Source organism: Heloderma suspectum, chromosome 3, assembly GCF_057233095.1.
Source record: "Heloderma suspectum isolate Gila_16-S chromosome 3, 16-S_ref, whole genome shotgun sequence".
NCBI classification, from domain to species: Eukaryota; Metazoa; Chordata; class Lepidosauria; order Squamata; family Helodermatidae; genus Heloderma; species Heloderma suspectum.
The window spans coordinates 130269184-130289698 of record NC_139460.1 but is presented as its reverse complement, the minus strand read 5'-3'; the positions used below and the strand labels follow the sequence as shown (position 1 = coordinate 130289698).

The window sequence follows — 20515 nt, the reverse complement described above, 5'->3', positions numbered from 1 at the left end:
AATATCTATACCCTCCTTTTTTGTTTGCTATCTCATGTGCAGCACAATCTTTGTTTCCTCAACAAGTTCTTCCGAATTGAGGCTTGTGGCATATTAAAGACTACCAGATTTATTGTGGCATCCGCTTTCCTGGACTAGAGCCCAGCACGCTTCATCAGATGCACATTCTTGCTACTCTTTGGCTTCTGTGATATCCTTTTAGCATTTCTTCTGCGTTGCTGTCTAGATAGATCACTGGGTTTCCCACCCATTATTAGCTCTTCATGAAATACTTGTCTTTGTTATGGCTTATGTGGATTGCTCCCTGAGACAATGCCTGAGCTCTCCTCTTCTGGCCTTTCCCTATGATTTCTTGCATTTACCTTTTTCTCGGGGCCAATTTATCCAACCCTATTGTTGTAATGAATGTGAGTTAGGAGAACTACAGCATATTCCAATGCATATTGATTTGGTCATAAGCCCCATTGAACATAGTGGAGTAAATTATATTGTGAGTAAAGATGCATAATGCTCTAAGTGCGTTGCTCAGGTCCAGTCCTCACAAGGCGAAGATGAGGGTACCTATGCCTTTTGGGCTGTGCCATTTCAGGCTGTAGAAGAGTCTTATATGACTGAATACTTCTGCATACCAAGACCAAATATCCCCGGCATATAGAATGCTAGAAGTTATGGAACAGGCTAGGCTAGAATCCTTCCCCCTGATATCTAGATTTTGTGTGTGTGCAAGAAAGTTTTTTTTATAGGGAGATCCTTTTGGTCATGTTTGTCCACAACTGCAGTCTGAAGTAGCATGACCAAAAACCCTATTTATCTCCTCATCAGTTCTTTGTGAGCTAGACCTCAGTAAGTGCTGAAAAGATCAGCTCTCTCACACATGCCCAATTTAACACTGAATCCTCATCTTACAGAGCCACATTCAGTAGCTTTTGTGATGGCGCTGTAGATGTAGCTTATGACTTGGTCATGTGCTGAAACATTTATATGGCTTCTTTAGCACATGCCAGACTCTTTATGAATATACTCAGTTTGCATTCACAGTATGCTTCTTTGTGTCAACTGGCCCTCATTGAACGATATAAGGCCTTTGAATAATTTCCTATGCTTTTGCACAGCATATACCTTGTTTAGGGTTTCTTCTCCACACCTCGGTTTTATGTTTTGTTTGCCACATTCCACATAAAACAAATCATCCCTAATCAAGTATGCTTTACAGATTACCTCTATTCCTGTTATAGTCTGGCCCAAAACAAATAAACCCACACCCTTCACATACTTTCTTGAATTCACTAGGCATCAGGTATCTTTCTTCTTTGTAATATTCTTATTGCTGTACAAATTGTAGAGTTTTGTGGGCTTCCCCTTGTGCAACTTTGAAATAAATTATAGAGAATCCATAATGAAATGAGAGCATGTTCATGTTTAGATGCTATCCTTGAAAGATCTTAGGTTGTTTTTTTTAAACTTGCATCCCCCCTTGTTTCCAAGAGGAGCTTAAGGTAGCTAACAAATAATAAAACAAATACATAGAATGCACTTTCCATCCTTAATAGGAACAATAATAAAAGCCCCAATATTAATATAATAAACAAACAACAATAACAATTTCTATGGCCAGCAGCCAAGGCTAGGGAAACATTAAAAATAAACCAGGAAAATATTCAGCCAAACACCTTTTGAGTAACCAGTAAAACAGAGTGATGGTGTCACTACAGAAAAAGCCCTATACCTAGTAGCTGTGCACCATGCTTCAGTTTAAATGGGCTAAATGGTTGACGTGCATGACCGAGAGATAGCTGCTTCTGCCTTTACTCAGCAACCCATGATCGGTTCCTTCATAGGTTGGTGAGTGTGATGTCCAAACCCAGACCAGTTGGTTGTTTAGGGATTAAGCAACCCAGCATTTAACCCAGCAACAAACCATGGGTTAATTGTTGGTTTGTTTAGCCCCTAAACAACCCAGCTGTCCAGGTTAGGACGTCATACTCAGCAACCTATGACGGAGCTGATCATGGGTTGCTGACTAACAGATGTATAGCCTCTACATATTTTAGATGGTCATTACCTCCAGTCATAGACTTTCTCTGAACTAGCTGTTGAATGCATGTCATTACTGATTTGAAAAATGTTTAGTGCTCAGCTGATTTGTGTCATCTACATGGAAACCTCAAACTTATTTCAGCATGGTTTTGTGCTCAAATCTGTACCTTTTAAGGCTGAGCGTCCTTTCATGGAGTAAGCTCCGTTGGACTTTGTTGAACTTTCGTTTGAGTAAGCGTTCTCAGGAGCAGTCTGCAATTCTGTAGATGCCTACTTGAGAACAAGGTAGATAAAAACCAGTTGTATTTGTTAAATGGACATTTTCCATTTTTTAAAGATTCAATCATAATGTCTTTGTTTAAAAACACATAGTTAAGAGGAAATCTTAGTTTAATGCAAAAATATGTTAAGGTCTGCACTTACATCTCTTAAGGATGAATTATGATCACATTTCAAACAATTTCGATGTAAAACAGGGAGAAAACTGATTTCTATAAAATGACAATGTTGTGCTCCTAAGCAGTAGGGGTGTGCACCAGATTCGGATGTATCCTGAATCCACTACCAAATTGAGCCGATTCAGAAACATTTGGGAGATGTCCAAACGGAAGCAGGGGATCCTCTGAAGCAGTCTGAATCCAATCCAAACTCTCTTGAAACTTCACTGGCCATTTGGAGATAGAAGGCACAGAGACATAGACGGTGTGTCTTCAAATACTGATACATTTCCCCCCAAATTCTCCATGTAAGGAAAACACCATGATGGAAGTGGGAGAGGAAGGGTGTAGCTTTGTGACTGAAAGCTCTAGCTTTCAACCAGGGAATGACTTTACCAGGGCTCTCCTTTTTACTTCCAGTCTGAGTGCTTTTTGGAAGGATGTAGAAGGGACATATCAGAGGCTGCTCCTGTGTTTTCACTGTTTTTTGTGACTCTGTGTCAGCAGTGCTCAGGGCTTCCAAGAATGACTTGAGAACCAACAATAACTAGGAGATGCCTGCACCCGCTGCTGCCTGTTCATTGGGTGGCTGCTGCTGACACCAACTCCCCAAGCAGGTATGTGGAATTCTGCAGAGTTCCCACAACCTGAGTCAAATTCTCCCAGCATTTTCTCCCTGGGTACCTGCACAGGAGGACAGGACAGGGAACCACCTTCCTGCTAAAGGGGGGGGGGGTCTGGCAGTTGCTTCAGTGTATAATAGGGGACCATGCAGAAGCTCCAGGCAGTCAGGGAGGTGGAGGAGGAGAACTGGTCTTGTCACCTCTGCTGCCTCATCTATTGCTCAGCATAAACTCCAGTGATGAACTAAGCTTCTCACTCTGAAACAAAGAGCAAGAAGGACACCTCTGCTCTGTCTGAAAAAATAGGGAGGGGGGTGCTCTAAGAGCTTTATAAGCAAGTAGGGTTTAGGGTTGAACAAAGTACTATTCTAACACAGGGTTGTATCCAGTGTTAGTCTAACTTAAGTCCCATTCATTTCAATGAGTCTGTTCTAAGTAGGACTAACATTTATTTATTTGACTCGTATCCTGTCTTTCTACCAAAAACGGTACTCAAGGCAGCTGTAACATTGGATACAACCCACTGTGTGTGTAAAGCAGTCTGTCAGGTCTGGGGTGTGGGCCACAGGCATCCTTAGCGAGAACACCAGGACTGATGGAGGTGGGTGGAGAGCAGAGGTTTCCTGGGCAAGGGTCAGACCCAAACAAGTCGTGGCAGGGCCAGAGGTGAAAGCAGAGTCCAAACAGGCAGGGGTCAAGAACCAGCAAGACATAGCAGAGATGAGGAATGAGCAACTAGAACACTATGCTGCCACTGTGATGACTTGTGTTGCTGTGGCAAGGTTTGTAAGGAAGAGGAAGCTCTTTATAGGGCTCCTTGAGGCTCCCAGCTGGTCTGCATTAGAGGACCTGGGAGCGCCTGCAGGGCCAGGGCCTAATCCTGCAAATACTGTGAGCCAGGCTGCCTCCTATGTCTGGTCCCCAGGTGGAGTTGCAGAGCTTCCCAGACTGAGCAAATCCTGACACAGTCACACAGCAGATCACCTTTTGAAAAACATCAAACCTTAAAGGCACAAAAAAGAATGCACCTACCTGTCTGCAATTTGGCAGGCTTCATCCCCTAAGAACGGGCTACTATGCTTGCAAGTGTAATGCGAGTCTGTCAAAAGTCAAAGTTAAAGCTGTTTGTTGGTTTCGTGATAGTCAGTGGGAGACACAAAGCTTTGGATTTTGCCCCAAGTCAAATTGGGTGGCCTTCAAATCAGTCCAAGCTGAACTGGGCTGTTTTCGGAATTGGGGTTTGCATCAAATCAGGAAATGCCATCCTGTATCTCATTGGGGCTACTGAGCCCTTGTGTACTCCTGTTTTATGTCTTCCAACTACAGTGTGTTAAGTTGTGTGCAACAGAGAATTACAGCACAATTCTATATATGTCTACTTAGGAGAACTGTAATATTGTAAAATGGTTTTGGACTGAAGTTTATTCTGAAATAAGTATAATTATATGTTATGATTTAATTCCAAACCCAAAATTATCCTTGCTTTGAGTTTTTGATGGGGGTCTTAGGGCGCAGTCCTATGGAGGCTGACAACTCAGAGGCTGACAACCAGGACTCAAGAGGCTAATGCCTATCCAATATAGGGCAGCCGGAGCTCAGAGGTGATCCTCACTTCTGTGCTCTGTCCGCCCTGCACTTTTGGCTAGACAGGTACTTTTGCCTGTCTAGCCAGAGAGCTTTGGAGTGGGAAGGAGGGAGGCCACGTGGCACATAGCAAGCTGTGTAACATGCCTTCCACAGTCTCCTTCCCGCCCCCAGGACTGTCCCCTTTTCCCTGTCTCCACGCTCTGTTTCTGAGCATGGAGAGAACTGCACCAGCTACAAGGGGGCGGGTCAGGGGGTAGGGAGTGCAGTTTCTGAGAACTGAGATTGGAGCCCTGGTTTCGATCTTAGTTCCCAGAAAACGAACAATCCTGTGCCCTCTAGACAGTGTCTAGTGGCCATAGCATTGCTCCCTCCATGACTTACTTCATAAGGATATTTGTTGTTGGCAGCATGTTTAGAAATCACTGATAAGTTTCAAAATAATAATTCACTTGCGCTTGCTCAGTGGTATGCAAGGGCACAAGATTCGATGAACCAATTGAATATGCTAAAGTATCTGATGGACAAAACAATTCGACTCATTTATTGATGGTGTATGTTTCTCACATATAAACAATGATTATTTAGTACAGCATTTCTCAAGTCAACACACCTTTTTCGAAGGATGTGATCACTATATGAATTATTAATTGTATGAAAATCTGTCTTAATAACAATGCTCAGGTTTGGTTACAATACATGTTTTGTATTTCCTGGTCTTTTTTTGAATTTTTGTTTTGAATGTGGCTTCACAAAAAGCTTAGAGAGGACTTGAAAACAAAAAAGGACACATATAGGAAGTGGAAGAAAGGCCCAGCAACAAAGGAAGAGTACAGGCAGGTAGCACAGAATTGCAGGGATGGTGTCAGGAAGGCTAAAGCTGAGAACGAGCTGAGGTTAGTGAGGGATGCTAAAAGCAACAAAAAGGCTTTCTTCAGATATATGCATAGTAAAAGACAGAGGAAAGAAATGGTGGTTCAGCTATTCACTGAGGATGGCAAAATGATAACAGAAAAGGCAGAAGTGCTCAATTCATACTTTGGCTCAGTCTTCTACTGAAAGAGGGTCTATGACCCCCTTGGCAAAGGCGAAGTACAGGCTGAAGGGGCAGGATTGCAGCTTGAGATCAATAGGCATATGGTCAAAGAACACGTAATTACTTTGAATGAGTTCAAATCTCCAGGGCCAAATGAACTGCATCCTAGAGTAATAAAGGAACTGTCAGAAGAACTGTCAGAACCACTTTGAGAAATCATGGAGAACGGGTGAAGTGGCAGAAGACTGGAGGAGGGCTAATGTTGTCCCTATCTTCAAAAAGGATAAAAAGGAGGAACCTGGGAACTACAGACCAGTCAGTCTGACATCAATCCCTGGGAAAATTCTGCAGCAGATTCTAAAGCAGTCCATCTGTAAGCACCTTGAAAACAATGCAGTGATTACTTGAAGCCAACATGGATTTGTCAAGAACAAATCCTGCCAGACGAACCTGATCTCATTTTTTGATCAGGTAACCTCGCTTGTGGACTGTGGGAATGCTGTGGACATAATATATCTCAACTTCAGCAAAGCTTTCGACAAAGTGCCCCATGATATCCTGATGAGCAAATTAGCTCAATGTGGGCTAGATGAAACAACTATCAGGTGGATCCACAGTTAGCTATAATCCTGGGCCCAGTGCTCTTCAATATTTTTATGAATGACTTGGAGGAGGAGGTGCAGGGAATGCTGATCAAATTTGCAGATGACACAAAATGGAGTGGGATAGCTAATACCTTGGAAGACAGAAACAAAATTTAAAATGAACTTAATAGGCTGGAGTGCTGGGCAGAAAACAACAGAATGAAATTTAATAGGGATAAATGCCAAGTTCCGCATCTAGGAAGAAGAAACCAAATGCACAGTTACAAGATGGGCGATCCTTGGCTCAACAATACTACAAGCAAGAAGGGTCTTGGAATTGTTGTCGATCACAAGCTGAATATGAGCAAACAATGTGATGTGGCTGCAAAAAAGACAAATGCTCTTTTGGGCTGCATTAATAGAAGTATAGCTTCCAGATCCTATGAAGTACTAGTTACCTTCTACTCAGCACTGGTTAGGCCTCATCTGAGTACTGTGTCCAATTCTGGGCACAACATTTTACGAAGGATGCAGACAAACTGGAGAGGGTTCAGAGGAGGGCAACGAAGATGATCAGGAGACTGGAAACAAAGCCCTATGAAGAGGGACTGAAAGAACTGGTCATGTTTCACCTTGAGAACAGAAGACTGAGGGGAGATACGATAGCGCTCTTCAAGTACTTGAAAGGTTGTCACAGAGAGGAAGGCTAGGATCTCTTCTCGATCATCCCAGAGTGCAGGACACAGATAATGGGTTCAAATGACAGGAAGCCAGATTCTGGCTGAACATCAGGAAAAACTTCCTGACTGTTAGAGCAATACGACAGTGAAACCAATTCCCTAGGAAGGTAGTAGGCTCTGACTTGGATTCCTGCATTGAGCAGGGGGTTGGACTCGATGGTCTTGTGGGCCCCTTCCAACCCTACTATTCTATGATTCTATGTATCCTGCAACTTCAATGAAATTGAAATATATACGTTTGATCGGTGCATGAAATGAGCAGTTCCAATTTTTATTCGTCTCGTGTAATGTCTCTTGTTATGAAGTATTGGACAATAGTTCTGTATATGAAGTAAAGTGAAATGTTCACTTAGTGGGATCTGGATCATAGTCTTGAGTTCACTATGCACACACACACACACACGCACACACAGTTCTCTCCCCCCCCCCAGCTTTGGATTTCAGTTCCCATCAGCCCTGGACAGGATGGCCACTGGTCAGCAGGAATTCTGGAAGTTGTAGTCCAACATATTCGGAGGGCATCAGGTTGGGGAAGGCTGATATGTGTGTTGAAAGAGAGAGAGTAAGTTTGAGTGTGTTTATATATCTATTACATGACAAGGATTCTTTGAAGTGTGTTATTTCTAAAATCTATGCTGTCTGAACTGGGCATAGTTCTGGGGTAGAAAAACCAAGCTGGGGTCATTTAGTAAATTACAAGAGGACAAAAACAAAGAAGGCATTTTTATATTTGGAGTTTTGGCAGCATTTGGAATACATAAATTGAGTTGTTCTTTGCATAGATTTGGATCTGATTCAGTTGTACTGGCTTTGTGTAGCCACTCCACCCATGAGATGACTAACTGGTGCCAGTTTGAAAGGACAGCCTTGAGTAAGTAAAACAATGCCAGAACCTCTAGCATCTTATCCTTCCATGTTTAGTCTCAAATACTTGTTTAGTAATGTAGTGTGAGTATCTTTTTATTGTACCAGCAGCATACTGCTTGAGTATATTTGAATACAATGTTAAGGTATAACAGATACAGAAGTGTGAATTCACTTTTGCCCATTAGAAGAAATTTATGATAAAAAGATTAGCCTTGGTCACTGTTGTTGTCCATGGCAAATTATTTTAGCGTTTTTGTGTGTGTATTCTACAAATGTTTTTGATAGCTGTAGAATGTGCTGTATAAGGATAATGTCATCTGTGTTGATGGTCAGGTAGGCTTTTTATTATGCTTAGAGGAAGATAATAAGTCAGCTGCTAGTATATCTGTTCATAATACCAAAGTCAGAAAAATATTGTAAATGATTTATTTGTAGCAAAGATATTTAGATGTTCAGTCTTGCAAAAGTCTTCAATTATTTCAATATCTCTAGCAAACACTTGAGCCACTTAGTTTCCTGATTAAAACTTGCATCTCCAAGTATCCTTTTTGGCAGAAGTTCAAGGACACCGGGAAATAAACTGCTTGGTACTTTGATATCAGTGTTGCAGCATTGTTGTAAAGCGACGAATGGTTGCATCGAGACAATTAGCCATGTCATGGCATCCTGTTGTTTACAGATGTGCTTACTTCAGTTCCATGCTCATTTCAGCAGAATGTATTCCCTTGTCAAACTTAGTTCTGTAAGGCTAAGGGTTTTTAAAATATATATATGTAATGTTTTCTTAATGGATGTGAATAGAAGAAACTTCCTCAGTGCCAGCTGTATTTCTCTACAGTAGGCAAGCAAAATGGTTGCTTTAACTGCATTTGTATTAGTCCACAAACATAATGTCTGGAATTCAGTTTTGGTTATGTTATGAAATAACCTCTGGAGAGCCAAGTGGGCTTGTTATTGAAAGCGTTGTTAGCACTGCTCTTCCTCAGTGGTCAGGTACACAGGACACCCTTGCTGCCTTTGGGTTTTCTAATCCCCCCAGACCAGTTTAATAAGGCAGACCTCTGCCTTATTTCTAACCCTTAGGGCAGGGATGAGCAATATACGGCCCTTGGCCTAATTCCAAAAGCCCTCGGCTCGGCAGTCAGTTCAGACCTTTGGCAAGAGTGATCTGTCCCAGCCCCAGCAGCCTGTTGGACAGGGAGGAAGAGAGAGACACAAAAGGGGGTGGCAAAAAGAGAGAAGGACTGGCCTTGCCTGGTTTTGGTTTTGACTTCAGCCACTGCCAGCATGTTTCCCCCCGCTCCCCTGCACACTGGCAGATTACCCCCAAGCCAATGTAGCTCTTGCAGAAAAAAGGTGCTGCACCCTGTTGCACAAATTATGCTTATGTTCCTTCCCTCTAGGAGGGGTATGCCAATATCCCCTTAGAGACACACAGAACTCTGAGATTCAGTCCAACGCAGTTTAATTTGGCAGGAGTCAAACAGCACTGTTTGGGTGGATTCTCGCGGCTAACGCCACAAAGGAGAACCACACCCTAGATGTTTTTGGTACAGCTTATATACATTCAGTATAATGACCTTATTAGCTATGCGGGGTGGGCCACATAATATTCATGAACTTCATTAAGCATGCGTAGTTGACATGTCTCTACGGCTGACCTGTCCTTGCAAGCTGGGTGGGAAGCGATCTAGCTGGAACTGGTTCTAACCAGCTGCAGGAGTGGCGGCTACTCGGCGGGGGCGGACTCCTCTGGCTGTACCTGATATGAAACAGACCGTTGCTGTTGGTGTCAACAAGGCAGTTGATAAGACTATCTTTCCACTGTAGGAGGCTGCCTCAGATGGCTGCCAGTACTTTAAGATGGTGCCTCTTTGGTTCTATCAACCCCTGCCCTGGGGAATAACTGTTTGCTGTAAGGGCCTTCCTCTGTTGCTACTTAGGCCCTGTTGTCTTGTGCAAACAGCTTCTTTCTCTCTGTCTCCTCCACGCCACCGCCCCTTTCCCAGTCCCTTGATTTGTTGTGCAAAGGATTGTGTGCAGAAGCTTCAGTGTGAACTAGGGATGTACGGACTCTGTAAAATCCACTCCATCGGTGTTTCGCGGATTGTCAGGCACCTTTTCCTCTGTTGTCTGCTCACAGATGGATGTGAATTTTTGTCCCGTCATGTGGAAAAATATGCAAATAATTACGTAAGATGTTTTGTAACAATTTGCATAACGTACCTTACTACATAACATTTAGCATATTGTCCCCTATTCCATTCAACTTCTCTTCAGCAGAAATTTGCATATTTTCCTACGAATAAATATGCATAAATTCTGGGAAAGTAAGAATAAATCTGAAAGTCCATGGACTCCGCATGGCCTGAGGGGATGGCTCCGCAGTGGATTCCGCAGCTCGGATTCTTAGAATCTGGCTCGAATTTTTCCAGTATCCCTAGTGTGAACTGTGCTATGTGGAAAATAGAACATAGTCATTTCCATCATCATGGCAGTTCCTAAAAGTGTTGTCTTCATTTAAGCTCTTTTCATATTCTGATTTCTCCATGCAGTCCTGTGCACGGGGGGGGGGGGGGGGGTTAGGGTAGGGGAAACAGCCCAAACTTCTGTTGCATATGACAAATTAGGCTACAATCCTGCACACACTTATCTAGTCATTGAGACTGCAATCCTTTACACACCAACTCAGGAATAAGTCCTTTTAAACACTGAGGGTATTACTCCTGAGCAGAAATGTTTAGGATTGTACCATGAACCTAGTGAGATTAACTTCTGAGTAGACTTGTATAGGACTGCAATGTTAGATGGCTTTTGAAAAGGAGGGAAATACTGGTTTTTAGAGGGGTCAGGTTCTGGGAGGTTTAGGTAAAGGAGCCTGTCCTGTATCACAGCTGTAGTGTCATCTTCCAGATATAAAGCCATAGTCTTTATATGGCTTTATATATAAGAGGCTGGTTCTTGCTGTAGGTAAAATGCCATCTTACTGTACTTGAACTTTGTTGTTGTTGTTGTTCAGTCGTTAAGTCGTGTCTGACTCTTCGTGACCCAATGGACCATAGCACGCCAGGCCTTCCTGTCCTGCGCTCTCTCCTGGAGTGTGCTCAAGTTCATATTCATTGCATCGGTGATGCTATCTAGCCATCTCATCCTCTGCTGTCCCCTTCTCCTTTTTCCTTCAATCTTTCCCAGCATCAGGGTCTTTTCCAGGGAGTTTTCTCTTCGCATTAGGTGGCCAAAATATTTGAGCTTCAGCTTCAGTATCTGTCCTTCCAATGAGCACTCAGGGTTGATTTCCTTTAGTATGGACTGATTTGACCTCCTTGCAGTCCATGGGACTCGTAAGAGTCTTCTCCAGCACCATAGTTCGAAAGCATCGATTCTTCAGCGCTCAGTCTTCCGTATAGTCCAGCTCTCACAGTCATACATTACTACTGGGAAAAACATAGCTTTGATTATACGAACCTTTGTCGGCAAGGTGATGTCTCTGCTTCGTACTATACTGTCTAGGTTTGCCATAGCTTTCCTCCCAAGGAGCAAGCGTCTTTTAATTTCATGGCTACAGTCACCGTCTGCGGTGATCTTGGAGCCCAAGAAAGTAAAATCTGTCGGTGCTTCCATTTCTTCCCCTTCTATATGCCAGGAAGTGATGGGGCCAGATGCCATGATCTTCGTTTTTTTAATGTTGAGTTTCAAACCAGCTTTTGCACTCTCCACTTTCACCCTCAACAAGAGGCTCTTGAGATCCTCTTTGCTTTCTGCCATTAGGGTGGTATCGTCTGCATATCTGAGGTTGCTGATCATTCTCCGAGCTGTCTTAATTCCGAGCTGTGATTCATCCAACCCGGTGTTTCTCACGATGTACTCTGCATATAAGTTAAATAAGCAGGGCGACAATATACAGCGTTGTCGTACTCCCTTCCCAATTTTGAACCAATCGGTTGTTCCATGTCCGGTTCTTACTATTGCTTCTTGGCCCTTGTACAGGTTTCTCATGAGACAGGTAAGGTGGTCTGGTACTCCCATCTCTTTAAGAATTTGCCAGAGTTTGTTGTGATCCATACAATCAAAGGCTTTAGCGTAGTCAATGCAGCAGAAATAGACGTTTTTCTGGAATTCTCTTGCTTTCTCCAAGATCCAGTGAATGTTGGTGATTTGATCTCTCGTTCCTCTGCCTCTTCGAAACCCAGCTTGTACTTCCGGTAGTTCTCAGTTCACATACTGATGAAGCCTAGCTTGTAGGATTTTGAGCATCACCTTGCTGGCATGTGAAATGAGCGCAATTGTACTGTAGTTTGAACACTCTTTGGCATTGCCCTTCTTTGGAATTGGAATGTAAACTGATCTTTTCCAGTCTTGTGGCCACTGTTGAGTGTTTCAAATGTGTTGGCATATTGAGTGCAGCACTTCAACAGCATCATCTTTTAGGATTTTAAATAGCTCAGCTGGAATACTGTCATCTCCGCTAGCTTTGTTGTTAGTAATGCTTCCTAAGGCCCACTTGACTTCACTCTCGAGGATGTCCGGCTCAAATTCAGTGAGCGTACTGTCATGGCTATCAGGGATATTAAGATCTTTCCTATATAGTTTGTCTGTGTATTCTTTCCACCTCTTCTTAATCTCATCTGCTTCTGTTAGGTCCCTGCCTTCTTTGTCCTTTATCATGCCTGTCTTTGCATAGCACGTTCCCTTGAGATCTCCGATTTTCTTGAAAAGATCTCTAGTCTTTCTCATTCTATTGTTTTCCTCGATTTCTTTGCATTGTTCATTTAAGAAGGCCTTCTTGTCTCTCCTTACTATTCTCTGGAACTCTGCATTCAGTTGGATATATCTTCCCCTTTCTCCCTTGCTTTTCGCTTCCCTTCTTTCCTCAGCTACTTGTAAAGCCTCATCAGACAGCCACTTGGCTTTCTTGCATTTCTTTTTCTTTGGGATGGATTGAGTTGCCGCCTCCTGAACAATATTACGGACCTCCGTCCATAGTTCCTCAGGCACTCTTGTCTATCAGGTCTAATCCCTTAAATCTATTCCTCACCTCCACTGTATATTCATCAGGGATATGATTTAGGTCATACCTGTATGGTTTAGTGGTTTTCCCTACGTTCTTCAATTTAAGCCGAAATTTTGCAACAAGAAGCTCATGATCTGAGCCATAGTCAGCTCCAGGTCTTGTTTTGACTGACTGTATAGAGCTTCTCCATCTTTGGCTGCAAAGGACATAATCAGTCTGATTTCGATATTGACCATGTGGTGATGTCCATGTGTAGAGTCGCCTCTTGTGCTGTTGGAAAGAGTGTTTGCTATGATCAGCGTGTTCTCTTGGCAAAACTCTAATAGCCTTTGTCCTGCTTCATTTTGTACACCAAGGCCATGCCTGCCTGTTATCCCGGTGATTTCTTGACTTCCTACTTTAGCATTCCAATCCCCTATGATGAAGAGGACATCTTTTTTTGGTGTTAGTTCTAGAAGGTGTTTGTAGGTCTTCATAGAACCGATCAGCCTCAGCTTCTTCGGCCTCAGTGGTTGGGGCATAGACTTGAATTACTGTGATGTTGAATGGTTTGCCTTGGATTCGCACTGAGATCATTCTATCGTTTTTGAGATTGTACCCCAGTACTGCTTTTCCCACCATTTTGTTGACTACGAGTGCTACTCCATTTCTTCTAAGGGATTCTTGCCCACAGTAGTAGACATAATGGTCACCTGAATTAAATTCACTCATGCTTGTCCATTTTAGTTCGCTGATTCCCAAGATGTCGATGTTCAGTCTTGCCATCTCAAGTTTGACCATCTCCAGCTTACCTTGATTCATTGATCTTACATTCCAGGTTCCTAAACAATATTGTTCTTTACAGCGTCGGATTTTCTTTTCACCACCAGACACATCCACAGCTGAGTGTCCTTTCGGCTTTGGCCCAGCCGCTTCACTCTTTCTGGCGCTACTTGGAAATTCCCTCTGCTCTTCCCCAGTAGTATATTGGACACCTTCCGACCTGAGGGGCTCATCTTCTGGCGTCATATCTTTTAGCCTTGTGATACGTTCCATGGGGTTTTCTTGGCAAGAATACTGGAGTGGGTTGCCATTTCCTTTTCCAGTGGACCACATTTTGTCAGAACTCTCCGCCATGACCTGTCCGTCTTGGGTGGCCCTGCACGGCATAGCTTTTGGCTTCACTGAGTTACGCAAGCTCCTTCACCACAGCAAGGCAGTGATCCATGAAGGGGTAAAGACTTGAGCTTTTGAGATAATCAGTGGTGCAAATTCTTTTTTGTAGCTATATTTCTATTCTAAATTTCTTACCACACTACAAAAGACATTTTACCCAACCTGCTAGTAATTTGTTGCAACTACTATTGCATAGGTACTGTGAGTTAGAAATGCAAAAGTCCTCGTAGGTCTTTCAGATTCAGTTTTGTACAACATAGAAAAGACTATATAGCTTGATTTCTTCTTCAAATACCGGGTTACTTCTTTAGCTGTCAATCATTATTCTTTCCTTCTTTGTGCTGGAAACCATCTCCAAAAGAATTTACAGTGCAATCCTAGGCATGCCTACTCAGAAGTAAGTCACACTGTGTTCGGTGGGACTTACTCCCACATCATTGTACATAGGATTGCACCCTTCCTGCCCTTTTTCTAATGAACTGTACTACAATGTGATTCCTAGGGCTGCAGTGCTTAATCATTTAGATTTATTGATTGAAATACCTTCACTGAAAAGGTATCCCCAATTAATTGGTTAGTGCGTAAGAAAGAAGTGCAAGTGTTTATAAAAACTTCAGATGGCAAGCACACGTCTTAAGAGGCATTCTCTTCTGTGTGTGTATGTGTGTGCATGTATATGTATGTGTATACAGAGAGAGAGAGAGAGAGAGAGAGAGGCGGGGTTCACACAACACAACAACCACACAAGGCTGAGTATGGGTTGAGTGTGGGTTGTCATACAAATATTGGTTGTTGTTGAAACATGGGTAGTTTTGTTATGTGAACCCAGCCATGCTAACAAACCATGGTTTGTTAACCACAAACAATCCACGAAGAGAACCTATGGTTTGTTGTTGGGTTGTGAACTATGGGTTGTTTGTGGTTAACAAACCATGGTTTGTTAGCACAGCTGGGTTCACACAACACAACAACCTACATTTTAACAACCACCCACGGTTCAACAGGAGCCACACTCAACACATACTCAGCCTTGAGTGTGGGTGTTCATGTTGTCTGAACCCAGTCACAAACAGTGTGTGTCTCTTCTGCTATAACATGTGTGCATCCTCTATAAATAAGAAAGCAGGCTTTTGTTTTTGTCCATATGCACATTTGATTGATTGATTAATCAACTAAAATTCATGTGATTAATCAATTCAAATTTTATTTAATCAGGTCACAGCCTTAGTTCTTTCCTTACCCCATTGCTTTGACGTTTGCTCTCCATGTTTTAATGCTTTGGTTTACTTTTTTCCAGCGCTATCAACCTGATATCGGAATGAGAGCACCATCTAATGCACCAGTAGATAATCAAGATGCAAGGAGAGTGAGTAAAGAATTAAATGATTTTATAGGGTATTCTGTTTACATTATCATTCTAGAACAGAAGCAACAAAGAGTATTGTGGCATCTTAAAGACTTACACATTAATTATGGCATAACCTAGAGTCTGTGGAAGCTCCTGTCATAATACATTTTTAACTCCTTAAGGTTCCACAAGACTCTTCGTTGGTTTTGCCATAACAGACAAACATGTTACCTCTCTGGAGGTTGTTACCATTATGGATAATATACGATAAGAGTATTTAAAGCTGGTTAATATTAAAAGGAATGATAGAAACCTGGTCAGGCCATGCTTTGTGTGGATTATAATAATTTTGCATAGCAAGGTAGATATTAAAATTAAAATGCTAAAAAAGTGGAATCATCTAAGAATAAATTTATTATTCAGTTTAGATTATACAATTATGACTGACTATACTGTGCGGCCAGAAGCATCTTGCAGTATTTCCTAGCTATTGCATTTGGAATACATTAACGAACGGTTGGAGGCATATTTAAGAGTATGTCCCTCTGTTGCTTTTTCCAAGAATTGTAAACTGTCGAGAGTGGCCCCAGCAGAGCAGTCTTTATGTCTTTGCCTTCTACCCAAACTCCTTCAGATAGGGTGCCATAAGCTAGTCTGCTAGTATACACACCAGCCTCCTGTGTACGTTCCGCCCCACATACCTAAAAAAGGATGGAAAGTAGTGGGCCTCTGTTTTAACAGAGTGAGCCGAACACTCTTGCCTTAAACATGTTATCTGGAAGTAAGTCTCATTGATCTTAATGGAATTGAACGTCATTTTAAAATGCTCAGCATTGAGATCAAGATGGAAGAGGCCGTGGAGCCTTTGAGAAAGCAAGAGCATAGACACCATTGCAGCCTCAGAATTAGATCTGGATGTTGTTGGATCAAATTCAGTCTTCTGTTTCAAGATAGACTCAGGCAATTTACTAGTACTCTCCTTCACTGAAGACTTGACCGATGGGTCTGATACATATTGGTTGATGTATGATACAGTTCATTCATTGATCATGGTATCTTACTGGATCATCTCTGCAGGATGGGGGTTGGGGGCACTGTGTTACAGGTCCGATTCCATCAAGTGGTATTGGGGGATTCCTGTTCTACCCCATGGCTATTAAGCTGTGGGGTGCCACAGGGTTCTGTTCTATCCCCCACGCTATTCAACATCTATATGAAGCCGTTGGGTGAGGTCATTAGGCATTTGAGGATGGGGTGTCACCAGTACGCTGATGATGCTCAGCTCTATTTCTACTTGTCATCGGAGTTGGCTGAGGTGGTGAATGTGCTGGACCAGTGCCTGGAAGCTATAATGGGTGGATGAGGGCCAGTAAACTAAAGCGAAATCCTGACAAGATGGAAGCTCTGTGGGTTGGTGGTTCCTGAGTTCGGGAATTAAGTAAGCGACCTGTCCTAGACGGGGTTGCACTCCCCCCGAAGAAGCAGGTGTGTAGCTGGGGAGTACTCCTAGATCTATTCCTATCACTGGAGCCCCTGGTGGACTCCGTGGCCCAGAGTACTTGGGGCCAGCTACGGCCTTTCCTGGACAGGGATAAGCTAGCCACAGTACTACATGCGCTGGTAACGTCCCGATTTGCCTACTGCAATGCACTTTACATGGGGCGGCCCTTGAAGACGACTCGGAATTTGCAGCAAGCGCAAAATGCAGCAGCTAGACTGCTGACAGGAACATCTTGTAAAGATCATATAACACCAGTTTTAAAGGAATTATACTGTCTGCCAATATACTTCCAGTCAGAATTCAAGGTTCTGGTGATGACATTTAAAGCCCTAAGAGGCTTGGGACCTCAATACTTGAAGGAGTAGCTCTGCCTATATATGCCTGCCCGAGGACTGAGATCTATTGGAGGGGCCCTCCTCTGTGTCCCATCAGTGCAAGACATACGCTGTGGAGGGACGTGGCTGAGGGCCTTCTCTGCTGTGGCACCCCGGTTATGGAATGCCCTCCCCTTGGAGGCCCAATTGGCTCATACATTGGTTTTATTTTGGTGCCAAGTAAAAACATTGGTTTTACCCAAGCCTTTGAGGGTTACCTAAAGTTGCACACTGTTTTATTGTTTTAGATTTTAATTGGCATTAGCTTGTTTAATGGTTTAATATGTTTTAGCTGTTTAAATTATTAATTGTTTTATACTGTTTAAATTGATTTTATCTGTATGCCGCCCTGCGATCTTGATGGTGGGATACAAATGTTTTTTAAAAATAAATAAATAAGTAGATGATTCATCACACTGTACAATTTTCCTATATGGAGATAATCTTCATGTGAGAAAATAAGCATTTACATGAGATGTCTGTGATGTGCAGTGTATTTTTGTGTTTGTCATGGATACACTAATCAAAATTGCATAGATTCTCTTTCATCTTGTCCAGTCCTGTACCAGCAGGTGGCCAACACAAAAATCCCCACTTCGGAGTTCTCCACAGATTGCGAAGAACTTGGAGGCTGAGGGGTCCTTCACAGTGCTAGGTGTGGGAAAGAAGATACCAAACCTTTTCTGAGTCCTTTTCATGCATAGTGACCTCATGGAATGCAAGAAGCCAGGATCTCAGCTGCACTAAGTGTTGGGGAAGCAGTGAATAGGATTCACCAGGCTTCCTTCTTTTTCTGAAGCCCAGCATGAAGTGTGAAAAAAGGCCCCACTCTTCCCTGAAATTCTCTGCATGTTCAGATGACTCAGAGGAGGGAAAGGGCTCTTGTCTCAGTTCGCATTATGCTTCAGGAAAAGCAGAAGCAGTGCAGGCCTCTCAACCTGTTTCTGCCTCTCTAAAGCCCAGTGTAAGGTGGCAGATCAGCCTTTCTGCTGCGTTCTCAGCACATGCCAGAAGAATTTGGGTTGATGGTGTTTGTGATGATTACAAATAATTGCCAAGCCAGAGTTTATGGACCCCTGCAAACATGTAAAGTGTGCACATCCCATATATGAATCTATATCTAAATACCAGTGTACATGCATTTGGGAAGCATGGCCCAATCAAGTTTCCCAGATGTACAGTCAGGGCCAGAAATATTGGAACAAGGATAACTGTTTTGGCAGTTGGCCTCTGTACACCACCACATTGAAGTTGAAAGGAAACACACCCAGATGGGAACGAAGTCAGGACTTTCAGCTGTAATTCAAGGGGTTTGACAAAAGTGGGGCACTAACCATTCAGGAAGTACAGCCAGTGGCATACACACACACCCATCGTTGGTGGCTCATAAATAATGGAACGAATGGCTGACAAGCAGCTGCATGGCCAGGTGTGACCTGTTTCCTGGGTACCCCATGACCAAGCAAGCAGATGAAAGGCCTGGAGGTGGTTCTGAGTGTTACATTTGCATTTGGTAGCTGTTCACTGGAACCCCCAACATGAGGTCCAAAGAGGTGTCCATGCGAGTGAAGGAGGCCATCATTAGGCTGAGGAAACAAAATAAACCCATCAGAGAGATAGCAAAAACAGTGGGAGTGACCAACACAACGGTTTGGAACATCCTGAAAAAGAAAGAATTAACTGGCAAGCTCAGCAACAGCAAAGGCCCGGAAGACCACGGAAGACAACTACAGTGGATGACCACAGAATTCTGCTCATGGTGAAGAGGAACCCTTTCACAACATCGAGCCAGGTCAAGAACGCTCTTGCGGAGGTAGGCATGTCATTGTCAACATCTACAGTCAAGAGACAGCTTTATGAATGTAAATACAGAGGCTTGACAACAAGGTGCAAACCACTGGTAACGCTCAAGAACAGAAAGGCCAGATTATCCTTTGCCAGCAAACACATAAAAAAGCCTGCCCAGTTCTGGAATAAGATTCTTTGGACTGATGAAACCAAGATTAACTTGTACCAGAATGATGGGAAGAGAAAAGTATGGAGAAGGAAAGGAACCGCTCATGATGCAAAGCATACCACATCATCTGCCAATCATGGTGGAGGCAGTGTTATGGCATGGGCATATATGGCTGCCAATGGAACCGGGTCACTGGTGTTTATTGATGACTTGACTGCTGATAAAACCAGCAGGACGAATTCTGAAGTGTATAGGGCTATACTTTCTGCTCAGATTCAGCCGAATGCTTCCAAACTGATAGGATGCCGCTTCATATTGCAGATGGATAATGACCCAAAACATACAGCAAAAGCTATCCAAGAGTTTCTCCAGGACAGAAATGGGATGTTCTTCAATGGCCAAGTCAGTCACCTGATCTCCACCCAATAGAGCATGCTTTTCACTTACTGAAGATAAGACTGAAGGCAGAAAAACCCACAAACAAGCAGCAGCTGAAGGCAACTGCAGTAAAGGCCTGGCAAAGCATCTCGAGGGAGGACACTCAGCATTTGGTCATGTCCATGGGTTCCAGACTTCAAGCAGTCATTGACTGCAAAGGATTTTCATCCAGGCATTAAAGGTGATCCTTAAGTTTGAAATGATGTTGGTTTGTTCCATTACTTATGAGCCACCAACGATGGGGGTGTGTGTATGTCACTGGCTGTCCTTCCTGAATGGCTAGTGCCCCACTTTTGTCAAACCCCTTGAATTACAGCTGACAGTCCTGACTTCACTCCCATCTGGGTGTGTTTCCTTTTGACTTCAATGTGGTGGTGTACAGAGGCCAACTGCTAAAACAGTTACCCTTGTTCCAATATTTCTGGCCCTGACTGTACATATGCTGGTGTTTAAAGATGTGTGTATATGTGTGTGTTGTGTCCAGATGTTACTTGTTTTCTGGGGGAAACAGCAGTATCTTCCTTAGGAAACATAGTGGAACAGCCCAAAGTTAAAAAAACGGGGCATTGATTCCTGTACTCCTCTTGTTGGTTTTCTCTTCCCTACAGTCAGGTTCCATAGGACTCTGTGTTCATATTAAAGTGAAACCTCTGCAGATGGAAGGCCCCTTCAACACAAGAGCACAGAAAAGGGTGTGCAAGTAGTGATGTGGGGTGGAAATTTTTCCAGAAAAAAATCTTAAGTTCATCAGTAAAAGTGAACGTATGCCAATTGCAAATATAATATTAAGCAAGATTGGCGGTTTCAAAGTTGTAATTAATTT

At 43.0% G+C, this 20515-nt stretch overlaps 1 protein-coding gene across 8 annotated transcripts in view; it reads left to right on the top strand.

The window, feature by feature from the left end:
• The window catches only part of SEPTIN10 (septin 10), a 54973-nt gene that overhangs the window by 768 nt on the left and 33690 nt on the right, over positions 1–20515 (top strand). For 6 of the 8 annotated variants that reach the window (XM_084844542.1, XM_084844541.1, XM_084844538.1 and 3 more), the window contains exon 2: positions 15372–15440. In XM_084844542.1, coding sequence (XP_084700668.1) covers positions 15372–15440 — 69 coding nt within the window. Of the gene's footprint in view, positions 1–7823; positions 7913–15371; positions 15441–20515 lie in introns of those variants that run through there. The other 2 variants (XM_084844540.1, XM_084844539.1) reach the window with 1 other exon arrangement.